We start from the raw sequence: 20,226 nt of genomic DNA, 5'->3' as shown, positions 1-20,226 counted from the left end.
TTACCAGTGGGAATATGATCACATAATGATTTCTAAGAACTCAAATAATAATTTTGATACCTTTTTAAAAATTGTGAAAAATAATTACTTATCTTTTAACCAACCAATAATTACTTATCTTTTAATTATTTATTTAAAAATAATTACTTATCTTTTAATCAAACAGTTATCATTCATGTTTAATCATATTAAATCATCTATATATATAAAAGCCTAAGTGACCGAACGACCAAACTACTGGTCGACTGGTTGCTATAACAGACACTGACCACCAGGGGGCAGACACTCAAGGCAGGAGTTGTCCCTTGGTGGTCAGTGCACTTCTACAACCAAACTCCTGTGGCCCCTCCCCCTGGCTGGCCAACCTTAGGCGACCCCTCCCCCAAGCCAAACTCCTGCTGCCCTGATCACCGGCCAGGCTGAGGGACCCCCCACCCCCCGCACTGCACGAATTTGTGCACCGGGCCTCTAGTTTTTTATAATTATTTCAAGTTCTTAATTGAAGTGAATAGCATTTCAGAGGAAGCTGGGATGAAATAAAGGTGACTGTTACTATCCGCTGAATTCATATTAGAATCTGCTTCAGGTTCTGTAGAAAAAGAACACACCACAGCCTGTCCTTTCATATCAAACTTTTTATTAAAATTGAGTCTTTACAATATATTTAGAATGACACGTTCCACGGACAAATACGTAAGATGTTCTATATCTCATTGTGGGCATACAAATTTACGAACATAATGAAAACTAAGCTATACACGTACATCCCAATTTATACCAGCGATCTGGAACTCCCGAGCTCCCCCGATGGTTTCCCAGACCCTGTGGAATGTTTCTGTCCACTTTAGAAAGGATACGACCCATGAGGGCATCACTTTGGCCAACCGATGCTGTCTCTCCAAGGTCACACAGAAGCCGGCCTTCCGTGGGACTAAGGTTTATCTTCAGGGGGCTCTTTGGCATAGAGGTCGGACTGTGCTGTGAGGAAGGACTCCCAGGTAGCAAGGCACTGAGGAACGAAAACACACACGAGGAGATGAGCAGTGGCTCACGGTCAGTGTTCAAGGATGGGCGGCCCGGTATCACCGGCCCACAGCCATCCGCCCCACTCCACTCTCCCACCAGCTTGCCAGGCCCTCGTCCTGTTCTACACATTTTAATTCTTTAAAAGAAAAACAACATTTTCTTAATCTCACCGGAGGATATTTTCCCATTGAATTTTAGAGAGAGTGGAAGGAGGGAGAGACAGAGAGAGAGAAACATCAATGTGAGCGAGACACATCTATTGGTTGCCTCCTGCATGAACCCCAACCAGGGACAATGATCGAGCCTGCAACCGGGGCGCATGCCCTTGAGGAATCAAATCCAGGACCCTTCAGTCCACGGGCTGACACTCTATCCACTGAGCCAAACCGGGCAGAGCTACACTTTAATTCTTAATGAGGGAAAGGACTGCTCAGTGCGGTGAAGCCTGTACAAGGTTAAAGGATGAGCCAGGTTAGTTTGCTGAATGACCCACTGGTACCCCCCTAAGTGATCCAGGAAAAGATGGGGCGCTGGCTGTGAGGGGGCAGGTGTGAGACGCCCAGGCAGAGGACGGAGACGCAACCTGCCTCCATCGGGTCTGAGTCCCACAACAGCAGGTGGGTTCGCACGGGCTGATGGTCCAGATCCGAGTTTCTTCAGCTGAAACCCAGGTCACTGACAGTGCTCACTTACCACGAAAGCAACTGTGGAATGGCATTTCCATGACCTGCACAAACCTCTAGGCAGAACGCCTCGCACAAAGCAAGTGCTCAGAAAGTTGGCAATGATGCCAGGAGGGTCTGTGGGCCCCGCTGGGGCGAGCTGGCCATTACTGGGCTCGGGAAGCGAGAAAGGGATCAGGAGACTGAAGAAGATGCACAGACGTAAACGGGGTCGTGACCTTGCCTGAGGCCGATCCTCCCCATGGCCTAGCCTCCGGTACCCGTGTGAACTGCATCCATGGGATAATCTTAACAGCTTGTGTGCTGTACACAGAAGACAAGGATGGCAGCATTTCTCATCCAAACGGTGTGAGCGAGAAGACAGCAGAGCAGCCTTTTTTCAGTGGTGGAAGAAAACACACCATGAAGGGATTGATTTTTTTCGACGCTGAAATCATTACAACTTGTGACGTGAGCTAAAAACCTAAAAAATCAGAGCAACACCCGAAAGTGCCTGGTATCTCGGTTGGCCTGAACGTTCATGGAACCCGTCAGCTCGTTCTAGCTTTATCCTCATCAGAGAATCAGCACAGGGATCCCACTTCTAGTTGAATCGTGTGTCATGGTCCCCCTTACGTTCTATTTCGTTGGCTTCAATGCTTTGATGAAACCACACCTTGTATCTAACAGTTAAGGAAATTGTGACCTGTAGTGTCCAGAGAAAGTGAATCTCTTGCCATTTCTGCGAAGGCAGCGATGCCGGCGCCATTAGAAGAGGCACATGGGTGGTGACCCCACAGCGAGGGGGCCAAGTTTCCTCAAGAACAAATGAAGACATGAATGGGGCTCCCACAGGCACAACAAGAGCTCCCACGGGAGCTTCCGCATTTAAAGATGAATAGCTTCCGAGCCGGTGGGGCATGAGGCGGTTTGGACTCTGGGACTGCAGGCGAACCTTGGTCCTTCTTTGGGCCGTTTTCACAAGCCCAGGATAAGGGCGCGGACTATGTGTGCCCATCAAGTGTCATCCGAGAACTAAAAGGGCGGGTTTCCCAGGGCTGATGGCGACCCCATGCAATGGTCGAGTCTGCCTGGCTCTGTGGGGCAGGACAAGGTGTGGAGACACATCAGGGGCAACACTCCCCCTCCCCACCATCTTCGATATTTGTAAGATGATCATTGCAAAGGATGTCCAAAGATTCATACACCACGGAGACGCAGTGCCAGTGGCTACTCTTCCTCCAGGGATCGGCGTTTACTAAAACCTCCCTTTGTGCTGGGCACGGAGTGAGGGTGACATGCATTTCATGTGTCTATCGAGCAGCTTGGAGACTTACGTTCTATGTTGGCAATTTCAGGCTGAAGGGAAAGGAGTTGTGACTTAAAGGATAAGCTGGTTGAGACGCCAGAAAAATATTTCTGAGTAAAAAAGCTTCAAATCATTTATTTTAGTGACTTACCAGAATGGTCAATATAGCATCTAGGCCTTGTCTTTCATCTGTCTTCATTCTATTCCATACACACACACACAGCTTAGCACACAAGCAGATCTGTGATGCAGGCCCTGTTATTTTTAGTGCTTTAGAGATGAAGAACCTCAAGTATAAGTCTTCAAGGGCTCTCAGCTCAAGGTCACCGTTGCACCTGCCCACAGCCCATGCTCTTAGCCACCATGGAATAATGCCAACGTAAAGTTTAGTATTTTTATAGGTAACTAGAGGCCTAGTGCACGAAATTTGTGCACTGGGGGGGGGGAGGGTCCCTCAGTATGGCCTGTGCCCTCTCGCAGTTCCGGACCCCTCAGGGGATGTCCACCTGCTGGCTTAGGCCCACTCCCCAGCAGTTGGACATCCCTCTTGCAGTCTGGGACCCCTCACTCCTTACCACCTGCCTGCTCACTGCTTTTTACCGCTCGGCTCACTGCTCCTTAGTGCTGCCATAGAGGCGGGAGAGGCTCCCACAACCACCACTGCGCTCGCCAGCCATGAACCCGGCTTCTGGCTGAGTGGTGCTCCCCCTATGGGAGCACACTGACCACCAGGGGGGTCCTGTGTTGAGCATCTGCCCCTGCTGGTCAGTGCACGTCATAGCGACCGGTCGTTCTGGTTGTTCCGCCTTAACAGTCACTTAGGCTTTTATTATATAGATGCTATACCCTGTTCACGGAACAGCTAACAGAAAATTTAGTTTCATCCAAATAGACTGATAGATCCGGAGAACAGATTGATGGTTGTCAGAAGGGTGGGGGTTCAGGGGCTGAGTGAAAAAGGTGAAGGGGTTTAGAAGTACACAGTGGTCGTTTCAGAATTGCCTTAAAGATTTAAAGCACAGCATAGGGAATATGGGCCATCACACTGTCATATTTCTGTACGGTGCCAGGTGGGAACTGGAATACTGGGGGGACCACTTTGAAAAGCATGTGATTATCTAACTATCATGCTATTCACCTGAAATTAATACAACATAATCCCGAATGTCAACGGCAATTGCAAAAGAAAACTTGAAAAAAGAAAAGTTAGTTTCATCCAAATTATCACATAAACACATTAATACTACCTATGACAACAAAGTACAATAACCATAAGTTTGTAAAATGTGATAACAGCCAAACCTTAGCATGTGTTTATTTTAAAACCAGAAATTCCCATATTAAGGCAGCAATTGTGGTACTTCCCGTCTCCCCCCGGATCTGAAAGCGTGTTCAGACAGCATGGTGTAAGCGCGTCTCTCTACTAACCTACCAGTGGGAGCCGTGCCTGCGGGTCGCTGAGTGTCCCAATGGCCTTGGGCGCAGACGACATCACTGATGTTTGAGGAAATACTGAAGCTCAAACCTGTAAACACCTCTACCTGGAGCCAATATGGCTGCAAAATCAATGACGTTATCCAAGTCGTAGACCAGGCCTAAGATGAGGGCGACGCGCTGTGCGACCTTTTAGTAACTGCTCTTTACCACCGAATCCTGAGACTCAAACCCGTCACGGACCCTTTGGGAGCCGCCTGCTTTGAAGTTTTAGGAAGTCACCCATCTAGAGAGACACTGGAGGCCATGGCACTAGAGGAAAGCAGCTCCTGGTATTTTGCAGCAGCTCAAGATTATTCATAGATTCCATTTGGGGGAAAGCCTACATTCAGCTACCGAGATTCACCTGCCCACTTACGATGTTAGAAATACCAACAACTTCAAAATGACGAAATCTGCACGTTTTCTAAAAATCTCTTATGTCTCTCTCAAGAATGTACCAGTAATAAGTGTGCATCTGTCAAGCCGTAACCGCAGGAGTGAAGGCACCGGACTCATCAGCTGGAAACGCCACCTTGTGGCCCATTGCTTCACCGCTTTGTCCTGTGAGTCTGAGCTCTCACTCGAGGTCTGCTGGAGAGGGAGGTTCCGCTTCCCACTTTCACACCCGGGAAAGCTGGGCCTCTCCTGCACGGCAAGTCTTACAGGAAGAACTAGTCCAGGAGCCACATTCGAAGGCGTATCTTCTCCACGCGCACATTTGCCGTATCGTGTCATCATCGATTTTTACCAACAGCAGGCCAATCACGCGAGGTGCGCCCAGCTTCGTACGGAATTACACTCCAAACATCAAGGTCCCTGTCTCCGGGCACCGGAAGTCCAGAACACGGAGAGGAAGACCACACTTACTTCTGGGTTCCTGGACGATTCTCGAGGCGCAGGCGTGGGGGTGAGGTGCTTTGTGTGAGAGCATCGCACATGTTTTCTAATTTTATTTTCCTCAGATGCTGTGAGGACTGTGTGGATGGGAGGGGGTGACAGGAGGAGCACCAACACCTCTACTTGACAGACTAGATCCTTAAATGAGTGATTTTACATGAGGCACCGACATAGAAGACTGACCGTATCTGGAATGACGTGACCTCTGACCTGGCCATGCAACCTCATGTTGTTCTTTTTAAATATGTTTTTATTGCTTTTTAGAGAGGAAGGAAGAGAGAGAGAGAGAGAGAGAAACATCGCCGAGAGAGAAACATGGCTCGGCTGCCTGCTGCACGCCCCTTACTGGGGATCGAGCCCGAAACCCAGCCAAGTGCCCCCAATGGGAATTGAACCAGCGACCTCTTGGTGCATGGGAGGATGCCCAAGCAACCGAGCCACCCTGGACAGGCTCGGCCACATGTCTTTATGCTGACACGCTCAGAAAGGGCCCTGCAGACACTGAACAATAGTTTGATTGGACACAGCAAATCGTTTTCCGATAACGGTGCTTAAAGTGCCACTCGAGGCGACAAGGGCATGGGCTCTCTTCATGTCCTCCTTACTTGCCAGAGGACGGAGCTCTGTTGTTGCTGTTCTTGTTTGTTCTGAGTGCCCTGGTATTAATTTTATAACCAGAAAGGTAAGGCGACAGAACAAGGACCTCCACCCATTAACTAGTAATTCTAAACTAAACTGTGCGAAGGAACACATGCTGTTACTCTGAGTATTATGTCCAGCTAACAACACACTGCTGCACTTGGCAAAAAAAGTTAACATGACGCACTCTTTTCATGGTTATGACGTCAAAATTAAGCTTTCAAAGCATCTATCCTTTCAATTTGTACGACATAGTAAGGATCACTTTCTTCCCGATCTCTTTGCCATCATCATCACCATCATCATCTCTATCATCTGCATCTCTATCATCAGCATCTCTATGATCTCTATCATCATCATCATCTCTATCATCAGCTTCTCTATCACCATCATCATCTCTATCATCAGCTTCTCTATCATCAGCATCTCTATTATCTCTATCATCGTCATCTCTAACATCAGCATCTCTATCATCAGCATCAATGACACAAACAGCTACTGCTGGGGAACAACTAGAAAATGGCCATGCACTTGGTCCAGCATGACTGTGGTTTGCGCGTCCCTTCACGCTGTGACAGGAATCGCTGTCCTCGGTTATCTGGATACCAGTAGACTTTGAAACGATTCACTCATGTCCAACTGGATTTGGGGTTTCATTGTTTTGTTCTTCTCATTAAAAAAAAAAAAAAAAAGACTCCATAAATGTATTCCTACTCATCGATCCTACAGGACAAAGTGGGAATGACCTCATTTTATAAAATTCCTGTTTTATATTTGCTGTCAACTGCCTCTGGGTAAATTCACACATCCACGCACGTTTCACCAGACAATAACTGGCTTCTGGTACAGACCTCTGCCTTATATTCATAATCTGATTTTCCTCGATCACTTTGGTATTTAAATTTTAAGTTATAAACCAGCTGTGACCATTTGTCTTCATAAAAGTAAGTCCAGAGGCAAATGTTCGTTCTGTATTTCATCCATCACACTAGAAACAAACCCCGCTGGGGCTTTGTCTGTGCAAATGTTGATGAAAAAAGAAGTATTTCCATAAGAATGTGATTAAACTTACAAAGGGAATGGGACGATTCTGGAGCATTCCACTTCCCTGTGTGTCTGAGTGATTCTGAAGTTAACGGACAACAGCAGACGGTAGGTGGCGGTCCAGGCCCACAACACAGTCTGTGTGCAAATTAGGGAGCCTGTACTGAAGGGCTCCACCCTCCCCATTGCACTGGGATGACCGGTCAACCACTTAGAAGTTACTCAGGAAAAAACAACAGAACAAGTACCTGTGGGGGTTTTCTGAAGTTATAATAAAGTTCACACATCCAATATAATAAAAGCCTAGCATGCAAATCGACCAAACAGCGAAAGACCAGTTGCTATGATGCGCGCTGACCACCAGGTGCAGACGCTCAATGCAGGAGCTGCCCCCTGGTGGTCAGTGCACCCCCACAGGGGGAGTGCCGCTTAGCCAGAAGCCGGGCTCGTGGCTGGCGAACGCAGCGGCGGTGGCAGGAGCCTCTCCCACCTCCACAGCAGCACTAAGGAGCAGCGAGACAAGCAATAAAGAGCAGCAAGCAGGCGGGCGGTAAGGAGTGAAAGGTCCCGGAGTGGGCCTAAGCCGGCAGTCGGACATCCCCTGAAGGGTCCCGGACTACGAGAGGACACAGGCTGTGTTGAGGGACCCCTCCCACCAGTGCATGAATCTTGTGCACTGGACCTCTAGTCCAATTATAATTATAATTCACACCGCGGCTGGTGTGGTTCAGATGGTTGGGCATGGTACCAAGCACCAAAAGGTTGCCAGTTCAATTCCGGACCAGGGCACATGGCCAGATTTCGGGCTGCAGGAGGCAGCCGATCAATGTTTCTCTCTTTCTCTCTCTCCCTTCTTTTCTCTCTAAAATAAAAAAAAAAATCAATAAAAACATATTAAAAATTTTTAAAAAACTATAATTTACTTGGAGGTAAGTGTTAAAAACATAACATCTGATAGCAAATGCTGTGATGGACAAAACTTGCAAAATGGCAATATGGTATGTGATGGTAATTGAATTGTTTCTAAGAAAATTGTTTTTTCTTTCCTCACTTTGCAAACCCTTTATTACATAAGAAAGGGAGGGTCTGGCCAGCATGGCTCAGTGGTTGAGCGTCGACCTATGAACCAGGAGGTCAAGGTTCGATTCCTGGTCAGGGCGCATGCCCTGGATGCGAGCTCCATCCCCAGTGAGGGGCGTGCAGAAGGTGGCTGATCAATGATTCCCTCTCATCACTGATGTTTCTATATCTCTCTATTCCTCTCTGAAATCAATTAAAATATTTTTTTTAAAAAGAAAGGGAGAGAAAGAGGAAATAAGAAAGGAGATGATGAGGAAGCATTATCAAGTGCTTGCAAGGACTTCGAATCCTTCCAGATCAAGAGACCGAGGAGAAAGACACCAGAGGAAACGGGGGCATGTCCCCTCATGTTGCGCTCAGCTGTGTGAGCCCCTGGGAGCTTGTGCGGAAGAAGAAGACAGAAAACACATCCTCCTCCCTGGTCATCCACACACGCATCTCAGTGGGAGGGTGTGGCATCACCCCATTAACTGGCAAGTTCATGGGCATTGAGCCACCGAGAGGCTCTTGAACGTGCCACCTGCTTCCTTACCACTCTCCCAACACAGGCCGGGGGGGCAGTAAAGGGGAAGATGCCCTTTTACAGGAGGCGCTATCCTGGGTCATAATCACCTGCTCATAGTAGTGGATGTTCCGCTCGGCCGTGTCCGCAAACGCAGACTTGATGTCGTTCCGCATGTTCTGCTTCCATCGCTCCCAGTCCGCTCTCAGTGCGGTGTTGGCGCACTCCACCTTGTCTTCCAGCTTCCCGACCTCTTCCGTGAGCTGAACAGGACACAGGGAGAGAAGTGGATCTATGGATTCTAGCCACTGAGCAAGGAGTCTAAGCTGCACATTACATTATATCAAAACTAGAGGCCCAGTACATAAAATTTGTACACGGGCAGGGTCCCTCAGCCTGGCAGGCGATTAGGGCCAATCGGGGTCTTCCTTCCCTGGCTGCTGCTGCTGGCCGGGGCCTTCCTTCATGACGCCCCACCCCCTGGTGGTCAGCACATGTCATAGCGAGCGATCAAACTCCTGGTCTCCCAGTCCAACTCCTGAGGGGACGCTTGGCATGCTAGCTTTTTATATACATAGGCACCAACACAGCTGAAGAATAATTCCTCTTTTTCATTTTTTTGCAAAGTCACCGGCGTTTACTGTGTGCAGCCTCGTTCACATCCGGAGAACACCGGGTTTGGTCAGAGGTGCTGAGTGGGGGTCCAAGGTCTGAGCCCACTGAGCACAGGACCCCCCGCTAACTCTCCAGCCCTGGGCCTCAGCCCCACTATTCACCAAACAAAGGGAACGGAACCCCAACTTGTCTCCAAGTTCTGCACAGACACTCGCATCACCTCTGCTGCGTGTGCTGCTGGGGTTTACGCTACAGGAGGGTTTTGTTCGCCGCGGCTTCCCACCCCTGGCCTCCGTGTCCAGTCATTGTGGCGGAACGCTCAGTTAATTGGCGTTACAACCTCCAGACAGGATGCAGTCCAACCTCCAGGCCAGAGGCGTCCCCGTCACCCAGTCAGCTCCCATGATTCCAATCCTTGGAAACTCTAATCCTATATAATAAAAGCCTAATATGCAAATTGTCCCCTTGACCAGGAGTTCAACTGCGGGAAGGGAGGCCCCGGCTGGCAGCCGGCAGCCGCTAGGGACCCTACCCGTGCACGAATTTTGTGCACTGGGCCTCTAGCTTCTAATAAGCACACACCACCTAACTCAAACGAAGAATGACCTGGACTGTACCTTTCCCAACAATTTGGAAAAGCATACTATTGTCAGATGCCCTTTCCCTTAGCTGACTTTAATCGCCACAGGAACTCACTGAACATGGACCATCGACAAAAGTTAACAGGCCTGGCTGGCGGGGTGCAATGGTTGAGCGACAACCTATGAACCAGGAGGTCCTGGTTCAATTCCCAATCAGGGCACAGGCCTGGGTTGCGGGCTCGATCCCCAGTCGGGGTTGTGTAGGCGGCAGCCAATCCATGATCCTCTCTTATCATTGATGTTTCTGTTTCTCTCACCCTCTCCAAAAATATATATATATTTAAAAAATAAAAACAAATAATAAAAGTTGACTGCAGTGGGGGTGTAGGACTGAGAAACCTGGCAGGCCCAGGAGGCCCCTCCAGCCACACAGGTGTCAGGAGCCCTCCAAGCAGGACTCCAGCTCGTGTTCTCTGCTGGCAGACAGCACGGGGAGGGCTGGAGAGGACGCAAGCTTGACTAATTCCTTCCACAAATTGGCAGCTACTTGGCCCTCTGTTGGTGGAAACATAGACGCAGCAGCAAGCCTTCCACCCCCAGCGCCCGCCCCCCCACCTCGTCAAATGCTGTAAAACTGGAATAAGTAATAAACGCTTGTAAGCTGGGGGTGGGGGGACTGCTATTTCACAGCAAGGCTGGGGGTAATTCTCAGCCTCCGTCACATACAGCCAGACATTAGCCACCCAGCTCAATGACAGCCATTAATGCTAGGAGCTCGGCACACGGCACGGGATCCTGCTCCAACCTCGAGCCCTGCACGAGTACCAGTGTCTGCACCACGGTGACGGCCACTGAGGCCACACACTTCCCGTGCACGATTCCACTGCACCTGCATCCAACGCTGCAAACCTGGCACGCGTGTCGTCCTTCCCCACGGGACCGGGAGGAAGGAGTGCGAACGATCACACAGCCTTTCGGCAGAGCAGCCAGGTCCGGGCCCAGGGCTGCCCAGTCCCCTCCCCGCTGACTGCGCCCGCCACGCCGCCCGGGGGCCAGCCGACCGCTCTCCCTGGAGGGGGATGCAGTCCGTGAGAATAAATAACACCCCGAGGCGGCCATGCAATGCAGAAAGCAGTCTGTCCCAGCAGAGGAAACAGGAAAGGGGTCCCCAGGAAACGCATGGAGGGGCAGATGGACCATGAGAGGGGGAACTGGCTCTGGGCAGGGCGAGAGCCTGCAGGCAGCGGGGAGCCCGGGAAGGTGGGGAGCAGGGCCCAGCTGTGCTGCGGGAGGGTTCCCGAGTCCCAGGGAGGTGTGGGGTGGGGAGGGTGAGCAGGGACAGGAGAGGGGGAGGGAACCGGCCCACCTGCATGGAGCGATGGGGCGCCATGCACAACTCGGAGGGAGGGTTTGGCTCATCCCCGGCCCTCTTCCACCCTCTCAGCAGCCCTCTAGCCTGAGCGAGGGACTAAGGTGCGGGTACAGCAATGGGCTGGCCCTCCAAGACTCACGCCTAGAAGGAGAGAGAACAACGGAGCTGGACAAAGGAAAGGTGCTGTGCGTCATGAGCAAAGCAACTAGCAGGTGGCAGCCTGGAGGTTGGTGGGCGCTTGTGAGAAAGGACAGGTGGTCCCTTCCGGCTGGTCCCTAGCCCGTGAGTGCGGGGACAGCAGAAGATGACAGGCCCTGAAGTGGGAGTTTGGATTTTAACAGAAGCCCATGGAACGACTGCAGAAGCTTCAGGAAGGGGAGGGGCAGCTGTATTCTCATTCGGGAACATGGACGTGAAAGTCCGAAAAACGGAGCCAGCCAAATCCTGCGAGGACCGTGTCCGCTTGACCCCAGGGACCCGGGGTCGGTTCCAAAGAAAAAAATCTCAGTGCAGATCCCCACGCGAAGTGCATGTGGAGGAAATCATACAATTACAGCAGCAGATGCAGAAACCCACGCAAGGACACCCGGCCTCTCCTCACGCAGGAGGTGGTGAGGAGAAACACACACAGGTGTCTCCCCAGGACGGGGCCACGCCTGTGGGGCAGCTCAGTTTTGAAAATGGATGTATTTTCGTAAGCGTGGCCTTTGTAAGTATTTAAGGTGTTTGCATCCATTTTCTAATTTATGACACAAACAAACAAAAACACAAGATACTTAGGAATAAAATTGATCACAAGATGCAGAAGTCCTTTTTGGAAAAAGCATTTTTAAAGTTTCTTAGGAGATTTCAAAGAGGACCAATACTAGGTGAGGTTTCCGAAAAACGAGTCTGTTTTGAATCTTCTGGCTCATTCTCTTTTCCTTTCAGCTTAAACACCAGCTCCTCAGATCACCCTTCTGGGAACAGCATTTCCGTACAAACCGGTCCGTGTTGCTGTCGTCTGACCCCGCCCACTGGTCCTTCCCCGTCACTCACGGGACCAGCAGTTACTTCATGGACTTGCCTCCTGTTGATGGACGTTGTCCTCTGGGCCTGCGTGTCCATCTTCCCACCCCATGTCCCGGTGCGCACGCTCAGTGGGAACTTGATAAATAATAGTATTTGTGGAAGGAATGAATGCTTTTAGAAAAGTAAAATATTAGTAATAAGTTGAGGCTCGTTTCCCTATTGCCTTTCCAAGGTTTATTTTCTTTACTTTTAAATATTACAGAAACTTGGGCCCTGGCCCAGTAGCTCCGTTGGTTAGAGAGACGACATCTTGATATGTCAAGGTTATGGGTTCAATCCCCTGTCAGGGCATATATAAGACTCAATCAATGAAAGTATCAGTAAGTGGAACAAGTCGATGTCTGTCTGTCTGGCTCTCTCTCATCAATAAATAATAATAATCCTATATAATAAAAGGCTAATATGCAAATTGACCAAACTGTGGAACGACTGGTCGCTATGATGCGCACTGACCACCAGGGGGCAGATGCTCAATGCAGGAGCTGCCCCCTGGTGGTCAGTGAGCACCACTCAGCCAGAAGCCGGGCTCATGGTTGGTGAGTGAAACGGCAGTGGCAGGAGCCTCTCCTGCTTCCATGGCAGCACTAAGGATGTCCGGCTGATGGCTCAGGCCCACCCCTCTGGGCTCCTGGACTGCGAGAGGGTGTAGGCCGGGCTGAGGGACCCCCTCTGAGTGCACGAATTTCGTGCACCAGGCCTCTAGTAAATAAAGAAAGATCACAGAAACTTAGAATGGGCCTGCCCCTACCCCCAAAGGCACACATCACCAACATTTTTGAGCAGAACAATACAATTTGATCATAACAGCTATTCTTACTGGGGGCGAAAAATCCTTGTTTTCTTTGTGAAACAGCTTCTCTGTTATTTCCTTTTATGGAATAAAATCAACCATCCTATTTATTCAAATGCTAAAAATCTCTCTTCATAACCAGGAAAGCCGAAACTGATCCTTTCGAAACGTTCTTGAAAATAACACGCCTAAATAAAAAGATTTCGAGGGGCCCTCCATCAGAAGACAATAGCAAACTCAAGATCTGACAGCTCCGCTCCTTCACAGGCGGTAATTAAATTGCAGGGGGAGCTGAGAGCTCTCGGCGAGAAAGTGCTGTTATTTTCTGATTTGCGCGAGGGGAGAGGTGCGCGGGGAGATGAGACGCTTGGTGAGACAAGGCCGCGGTGAGGCAGCCGTGCGATTGCTGAGCGGCACCTTCGTCGTCGATGGCACAATGCACGCTTGTCTTCAACACAGGAGCCTCTGCCTGCAGCCCCGGTCGGCTGTTATCGAAACGGAACGTGTGCAGTAAAGTATGCAATGCACTTCCTAAAAATGGCAAGTGAGTCCTAAAATACCGCAAGTGTCGTGGCCACGTCACCTGTCAAGCCAGGACCCCGACACCTTGAGTGTCCCTCAGGAAGGGTCAGCGTGACTCCCTGTGACACTGGAGGCGACAGGGAGTGGCTGTTAATCGGCCCCAGTTTAGGAAATGCTTTCCTTTGAGTCCTCTGCACAACAGAGGGGGCCCCCCCCCACCCCCATACATTAGACTGAAGGGCGGCGTCTCTGGTGCTTCTAGGAGTCCTCCTGATATAAACCCTTGAAAAAGGAATAATGTGGCCCGGCCCGTGTGGCTCGGTTGGTTGAGTGTCGGCCTGGGCCCTGAAAGGGTTCCCGGTCAGGGCGCATGCCCTGGTTGGGGCTCGATTCCCAGCAGAGGGCGTGCAGGAGGCAGCCGATCAATTTTTGTCTCTCTCTCTCTCTCTCTCTCTCTCTCTCTCGCTCTCCCTTCCTCTCTCTCTAACATCAACAAAAATGTATGTTTTAAAAAAGAATAATGTATCTGCTTAGGAAATTCAAGGCTTTTTAACCTCTTATCGATAATAACTCCCTCTATTTGTCCCTAACGAGCATCAGCTAAGCTGAGAAACACACTGTATTATCATAAGGTCGCACTGAGGTTAAAAATCATTTGGAAGCCAAAATCTGAGCTGATTTGTTTTACAGAGCTTCTCAGGCTAAACGATTTTGTCATAAATTATTTTTATTTTATTTTGTACTTAATCCAATATCTCACATATTCTCTCATTAAAATCCTCACAATATAGCTGTTGGGTAATTATTATTTTTCCCATTTTATTAACAAGAAAAAGTAAGGTTTATTGAGGTTGAAGTGCCTTTTTTTATAACTTCTTCTCGGGACCCAGGTTGCCTAACTTGGGTACCAACCCCCAGAAAGACCTCCCTCTCCAAGGCCCAGAGCTCCGTGCAATCCAAGGGCACCGACACTGCGGGGGCGGGGGGTGGGGGGGGGGTGGGCATCCGCCAGGGGACCCTGCTCTGGTCTTTGTGGAGCACAACTGCTGACTTTAGGAGCACCATTGAGACGATTCATCCTTAAATCAGGGGTGGGGAACTCCTGGCCCGCGGGCCATATAAGGCCCCAGAAATGATTTGGCCTGGCCCTGCCAAGGCATCAGGGGTGAGTTAATTCAATGTTTGGCCAAACAGAGCAGCTGGTTTTTAAGCTGATCTTTGTGTGTGTGGCCTGCAAATGATATTAAAAATATCCAAATGGCCCTTGGCAGGGAAAAGGCTCCCACCCCCGGCTTCAATAATAAGTTTCATGATGCCATTATATAGCCTCTAGTATATTATTCTTCTGTACTTTTTTCCTCTTATCAAAATTTTTACTGACACAAGCTCTACCTTTATGCACATTAATTCATCTTCAAAACGTTTTCCTTCAAAGCCAGCATTATTAGTTCTGCACGTTCGTGGATAAAGAGTAATTAATGTCTGATTAAAGTCGCACGGTCAGTAACAGCGTCCAAGTCCCCTCCAGGCCTCGGGCTCCCAGCGTGTTACTGCTGCTCTGAGCCTCACCAAGTATTTACTGAGGCGGGGGAGGGGGGGGGGGCGCGGAAGGGAGAGGAGGGAGGGGGAGAGAGAAAGAAAGAGAGGGACGGGGGCGGGGGGGGGGGGGGGGAGAGAGAGAGAGAGAGAGAGAGAGAGGAGGGAGGGAGAGATGTGAGACAGACCTCAGGACACATTTCTTATGAACAAAAAGCCTAAATTAAAAGAGAAAATAAAGGAATTGGACCTATTTTTGAATTCCTATAGGGGGCAGCTGTTCAAAGATTCTATCTAGAGTGGGCAGGACTCCCCAAACCACCCCACCCACGTGCAGGACACCGTACGGAGCTCTTCCATCCTAGGAAGAAATGACAGGGATTCTTTTTAAATATATTTCTATTGATATCAGAGAGGAAGGGACAGGGAGAGAGAGAGAGAATCACTGACCGGCTGCCTCCTGCACGCCCCACACTGGGGATCGAGCCTGCAACCCGGGCCTGTGCCCTGACTGGGGATCGAACCCTGACCCCCTGGTTCCTAGGTCCACGCTCAGCCCCTGAGCCTCGGCGGCCGGGCTGACGGGTGTCCGACCACCCTCTTTACTCGTCCTGTTACCTTCTCCGCAGCAGGTGAGACAGGGAGAAGTGCTGCTGGAGACAGACACCGAGCTCACAGTGTGTCTTTGGGAACCACGGGCGACCACGTTCCGCTAGAGCCTCCCTGTCCTGCTCCCCACACTCGCCCCGCAGCGCGCAGGCCCCATTCACCGCACTCCACGCCGACGGGTCCTCCCAGCAAACCTGGAACCGTTCACACACCCACACCCCCGCGCCCAGTTCACGGCGAACGGTTTGGAGGCGGTACAGTCTTTTCTCGCCCTCAGATGCCTCCTGACGGATTTTCTGGGTCACAGTTGGCATGAGTCAACTCCATGTTGTGTTCACGACAGACAAGCTGGTGTCTGCAGGTTCCAAAAGGCTCCTAACTAAACACACGTTTCTGGGTCACGTCTCTCCAGGAAGAGATGTGGGTCTAACCTTGAAAGTATGTGGAGTCCTTCACCGGTAGCTCCTGCCTGTTCATCGGCTGCCCCCGTCCCCTGGGGCGTAAGGGGCGCCCCCAGATTCACTCCGGGCGACTAGGCCAGCGAGATGGGCAGCGCCGATGCTTTGGGACGCGCCGATACAAAGACACCGACAAGAAGGGCCTTCTCCTCCCCCAGGGCCACGTCCGCCACGTCCCTCCCTGCGGGCGAATGTGTGCGTGTGCGCATGAACGCGTGTGTGCCAGCGTCTCTCACACACGCAGATGCGAACAGACAAAAGAGCAGCAGAGAAAGACAGATATTGGGAAATGAGGTCTATTGGAAGAAAGACATTCGCAAAAAGGTCAGGAGAGAAAGGTAAGAAAAAGATATCTGAGAACAGGTAGAGGCAACCTCTCCCCTGCCAGCACGCACACACACATGCACACACGCACATGCACACGCACGCTATGTCAATATTATCATTTCTTTAAGGCTCAGCGAGCAGGCAGTACTGCTCTGTGCAGGGTGCTGTCGAGAACATCAGAAGACGAACAACCGTTATTTGAAGATCAGAGCACAATACTGGCTCACAACTAGCACGTCACCCGGAGCAAGGACCGGCATGAATAAATCCGGTGTCTGTCTGTAGCTGCTGAGCGCTGCTGCATGCAAATCCAGGCCGCGATGATCTTAGGAAAATGCGAGGTTATTTTTGCTCACATAAACATCCTGCCACCGCGATGGCAGCGCTTCCAGACCCGACTCGCGGAGTCTGTGCACATATTGCTAAATGTCAAGCGTATTCACATTCATTTCTATCTGAATGCTGCCTTGAGTGAACACGATAAAGCGCCCATTCAGAAATAAAAATAAGAACACCGCGAGTGGCAGCAGCATTGGCACCCCCGAGGCCCCTGCTCTCTTCCGGGGAGGCGGCGAGTGAATAAGTGTTTTCAAACAGCTCTGCCTCGGAGAACTCCTAACCAAACAGCAGAAACCACAGTGCCCGCACCCCCGCGCCCCCCCCCCCCCCCCCCCGGCTCGGGGCCATCGCGGCCCCTCGTCTCCACCGGCAGATGCGGCTCTGACTCAGGAGAGCATCTTCTTCGTGGAGCTCATCACACAACTCTCAGCTCCTCTTGCAACACGTTACGGCCTGCGCGTGTCCCAGTTCGCCCTGCTGTTTGCATAAAGGCCTCTCACGTGGAGAGGTGGGTTAGAGAAGTCGAATGACCCTCCATGTTCAGTTCACCTTATTGGTCCAGTTCCCTCCCAGCAGCCGAAGCGACAATCCCCTTCCTTCCACCACACCCCCCTGGCCTGGCTCTTCATGCTGGCAAGTGCTGAGGTTCAGTCACGGGGCGTCTAGTCTCACCCCTGAGTGACCTCGACCAATCTCATCGCTTTAAATGCTGCCTATCTTCTAACCACTCCCACACGTGTATCTCCAGGTGGGTCCCTCCCCGTCCACCAGACACGCCCAACGTGACGTCGGGGCTGTCCATCGGGGTTCTATTTCCACCCAATAACTATGACTCCCCTGGCCTCCGCCCGTCTTGGGAGAGCTCCGTCAGCGACCTCCTCATGCTGAGCTGCTGAGCTGGGCTTGCACAGGGCGTCCCACCCTCAGGGGACGGGGACGGAGCCTCTGAGGGCAGCCCGGCAGGTCTCCATAGAGACGGCCCCGGGGTGGGCTCTAAAGTGGCCCTGCTTGAGTTGCCATGGTGAACACCCGGGCTAGATGGCTCTATTCAGTTCTCTGCCAGGGTCGCCATGGCGACTGCAAAGGATGGCTCCTTCCAAGGACCTCACAAGGGTGCGTTTCCATGGTGATCCTATCCTGCATCTTTCTAAGCAACTTCCTTTCCGTTGTTCTGGGACCGATCATGTCAGCCTCCTTCTGAAGGTCTCTCCCGACGATGCCGTCCTAACACGAAGGGCTGCTGCAGTGAGGTCTACGCAAATGCCGCCACCCGCAAACCCTCCACCCTCCCTGCACGCTCCAGGAAGGCCCGTTCTGATGGCAACAACCAAGTACTCGAGATGTCTCTGCTCCAAATCTTAGTTGATTAAACGTATCTCACAGAATATCATGCAGATAATTAACGCTTCAAATTTCTCCACGCTTTCAACACAGCAGTTCGCCAGGTTAAAAAACCAACAACAACTTTATCCTGGACCCGGCGAACGCGCAAATGGATCAGAACTACAGACAGTGATCATCAGGTTATAATGAGACATCAAGGGAACTTTTATAGAAAAAAGACAAAATATCTGCAAGTCACATGAAAAAAAAGAAAGTGCCCTTGTTAGGTGAGCTGGGAAAGCCAAGCCACGTGTGGGCGGCTCCTTCTTCCGTGACTTTTGGGGAGGGATAATCCCAGCGACTTCCTGTCCGTGTTCCACGCACAACCTGAGCAGGAGCCATCCTGACGGACGCACGGCTTTTAGCATCGCCCTCTGCTCCTGGAACTGTGAGGTGCTTTTTCTAGGATTTGGTCAACGGCAACATTTTACCTCACCGCTAATTTCAGTATCTTTAAAAATTATTTAACAAATAAATGAATTCTACAGCGTAAAGGATAAGAATACTATTTCAGTACATGTGTCCCCTCCTTCTTGTTCCTTCTACTTGACTCTTTAAATAAAATTAAAAAGTTACACACACACACACACACACACACCTTATTGAACGGGAAGGGTTCACCCTGGCTTAGTGCCTCTGCTTTTCTGTGGTTCTCTGTCCTCATCTGCCCACAGCAGCCCACCCCGCCCCACCCACACCGTTTGGGAGAATGAACTGGACTTTGAAACACACACTCAGCCCAGAAAGAAACCCCACCCAGGACGCTGAGGAGAGTTCATCGCCCTCCCTAGTGAGGTCTCGGGGTTCTGCCCTGTAGGGACTCCTGGTTTCCAGACTCCAACGTGGTCCCCGCAGTTTTCACCCATTCACCCACGAAATGCTCGCTGCGTGAGCTGCGTACCCAGAGCCATGCGGGGGCTGAGAACACGTCAGGGAACAAATAAAAGGTCCCTGCCCTGAAGGTGCTCAGGTTAGACAAGGAGAGAGGAAGATGCGTAAAGAGAAGCAGGAAGGACATCATATCTTTTGTAGGAAGAGGATTACAATGAGGGACACATTAACGCAGGCTGGCTGGGGTCATCATCCTATGCATTAATGGGGGTTTCAAGGACACCCCCACTCACCTGCCACTCGTGTCCTCAACACTCACCTACGTCCTCGGAGTGAAAAAAAAAACATTAACAAAGTCTCCTTCCTAGAGAACTCAACAGAAGGTATAGACATTTCGGGAGAAATTTTAGTGCCTTTGGCTGAACGCTTCAAAGCAAGCTGTAAGGGAGCTCTACGAGGCCAGGAAAAGTCTCAGATAAGCAATAAGCCGACCCCATCGAATGGAGAAACGTGAAGGCTCACCAGGTCCGTGTCCGCCTTCTTGTAGGTCAAAGCTTCCGCCTTGGATTCCAGCTCTGCCTGGATGTGGTCTCTCCGCCTCATGACGCCCTGTGCGGGAAAACACAAGGACCTCGTCAGCTGTGTGTCCACGACATAGACATTTCGGGGTATCAGCAGCCACCACTCGGTTGGGGACAGAACGACTTTACAAGTGGTTTTCCATCTCTAAGAGCTAAACCAACAGCAGGCATTAGGAAAAGGCGTTTATAAGCCCTCCAGCCTCCCAGGGCCTCTCTTGCTGGTGGAAGTACTTGAGGAGCCACTGTGGGAGGAGTACCCTGGGCTCGCACAGCGATCCAGAAAGAGCCAGGAACAAAGCAAACAGAAGGCCGGGGAGCACTCATCGGGAGGGTGTACCCTCTCGGCAGCTGGAGGCCACGCAGGCCACTCCCCGGAAGATACCCACCCTCCCTGGCTGCCCTGATCCGACTCCCAAGGAATGGCTATCAGTCAGGGACGGCGGGACCCACAGTGTGTGCTCACATCTCAGGGTTTTATTTTAGCTTCACGGGTGTAAATATGAAGTAATGAGTCCAGCTCTGCACAGCCTCTTCTCCCATCTCGTTTTCCTGAATCACCAGGATTCCGTTTTGCGG

The 20,226-nt window shown here is 50.9% G+C and overlaps 1 protein-coding gene across 3 annotated transcripts in view; it reads right to left on the bottom strand.

The window, feature by feature from the left end:
• Positions 1-620: 620 nt before the first annotated feature.
• SNX7 (sorting nexin 7) overlaps positions 621-20,226 on the bottom strand; it is a 35,828-nt gene continuing 16,222 nt past the window's right edge. For all 3 annotated transcript variants that reach the window (XM_070395811.1, XM_070395813.1, XM_070395812.1), the window contains exons 7-9: positions 19,592-19,678; positions 8,746-8,898; positions 621-1,009 (exon numbers count right to left, since the gene is read on the bottom strand). In XM_070395811.1, coding sequence (XP_070251912.1) covers positions 932-1,009; positions 8,746-8,898; positions 19,592-19,678 — 318 coding nt within the window. In that variant the 3' untranslated portion in view covers positions 621-931. The remainder of the gene's footprint in view (positions 1,010-8,745; positions 8,899-19,591; positions 19,679-20,226) is intronic.

The sequence above is a fragment of the Myotis yumanensis genome, unplaced genomic scaffold (assembly GCF_028538775.1).
Source record: "Myotis yumanensis isolate MYYU_CA2020_CCGP unplaced genomic scaffold, mMyoYum1.0.hap1 SCAF_17, whole genome shotgun sequence".
Taxonomy (NCBI): domain Eukaryota; kingdom Metazoa; phylum Chordata; class Mammalia; order Chiroptera; family Vespertilionidae; genus Myotis; species Myotis yumanensis.
Note: the sequence above shows the minus strand (reverse complement) of the source record. Positions and strands in the feature narration are given on the sequence as shown.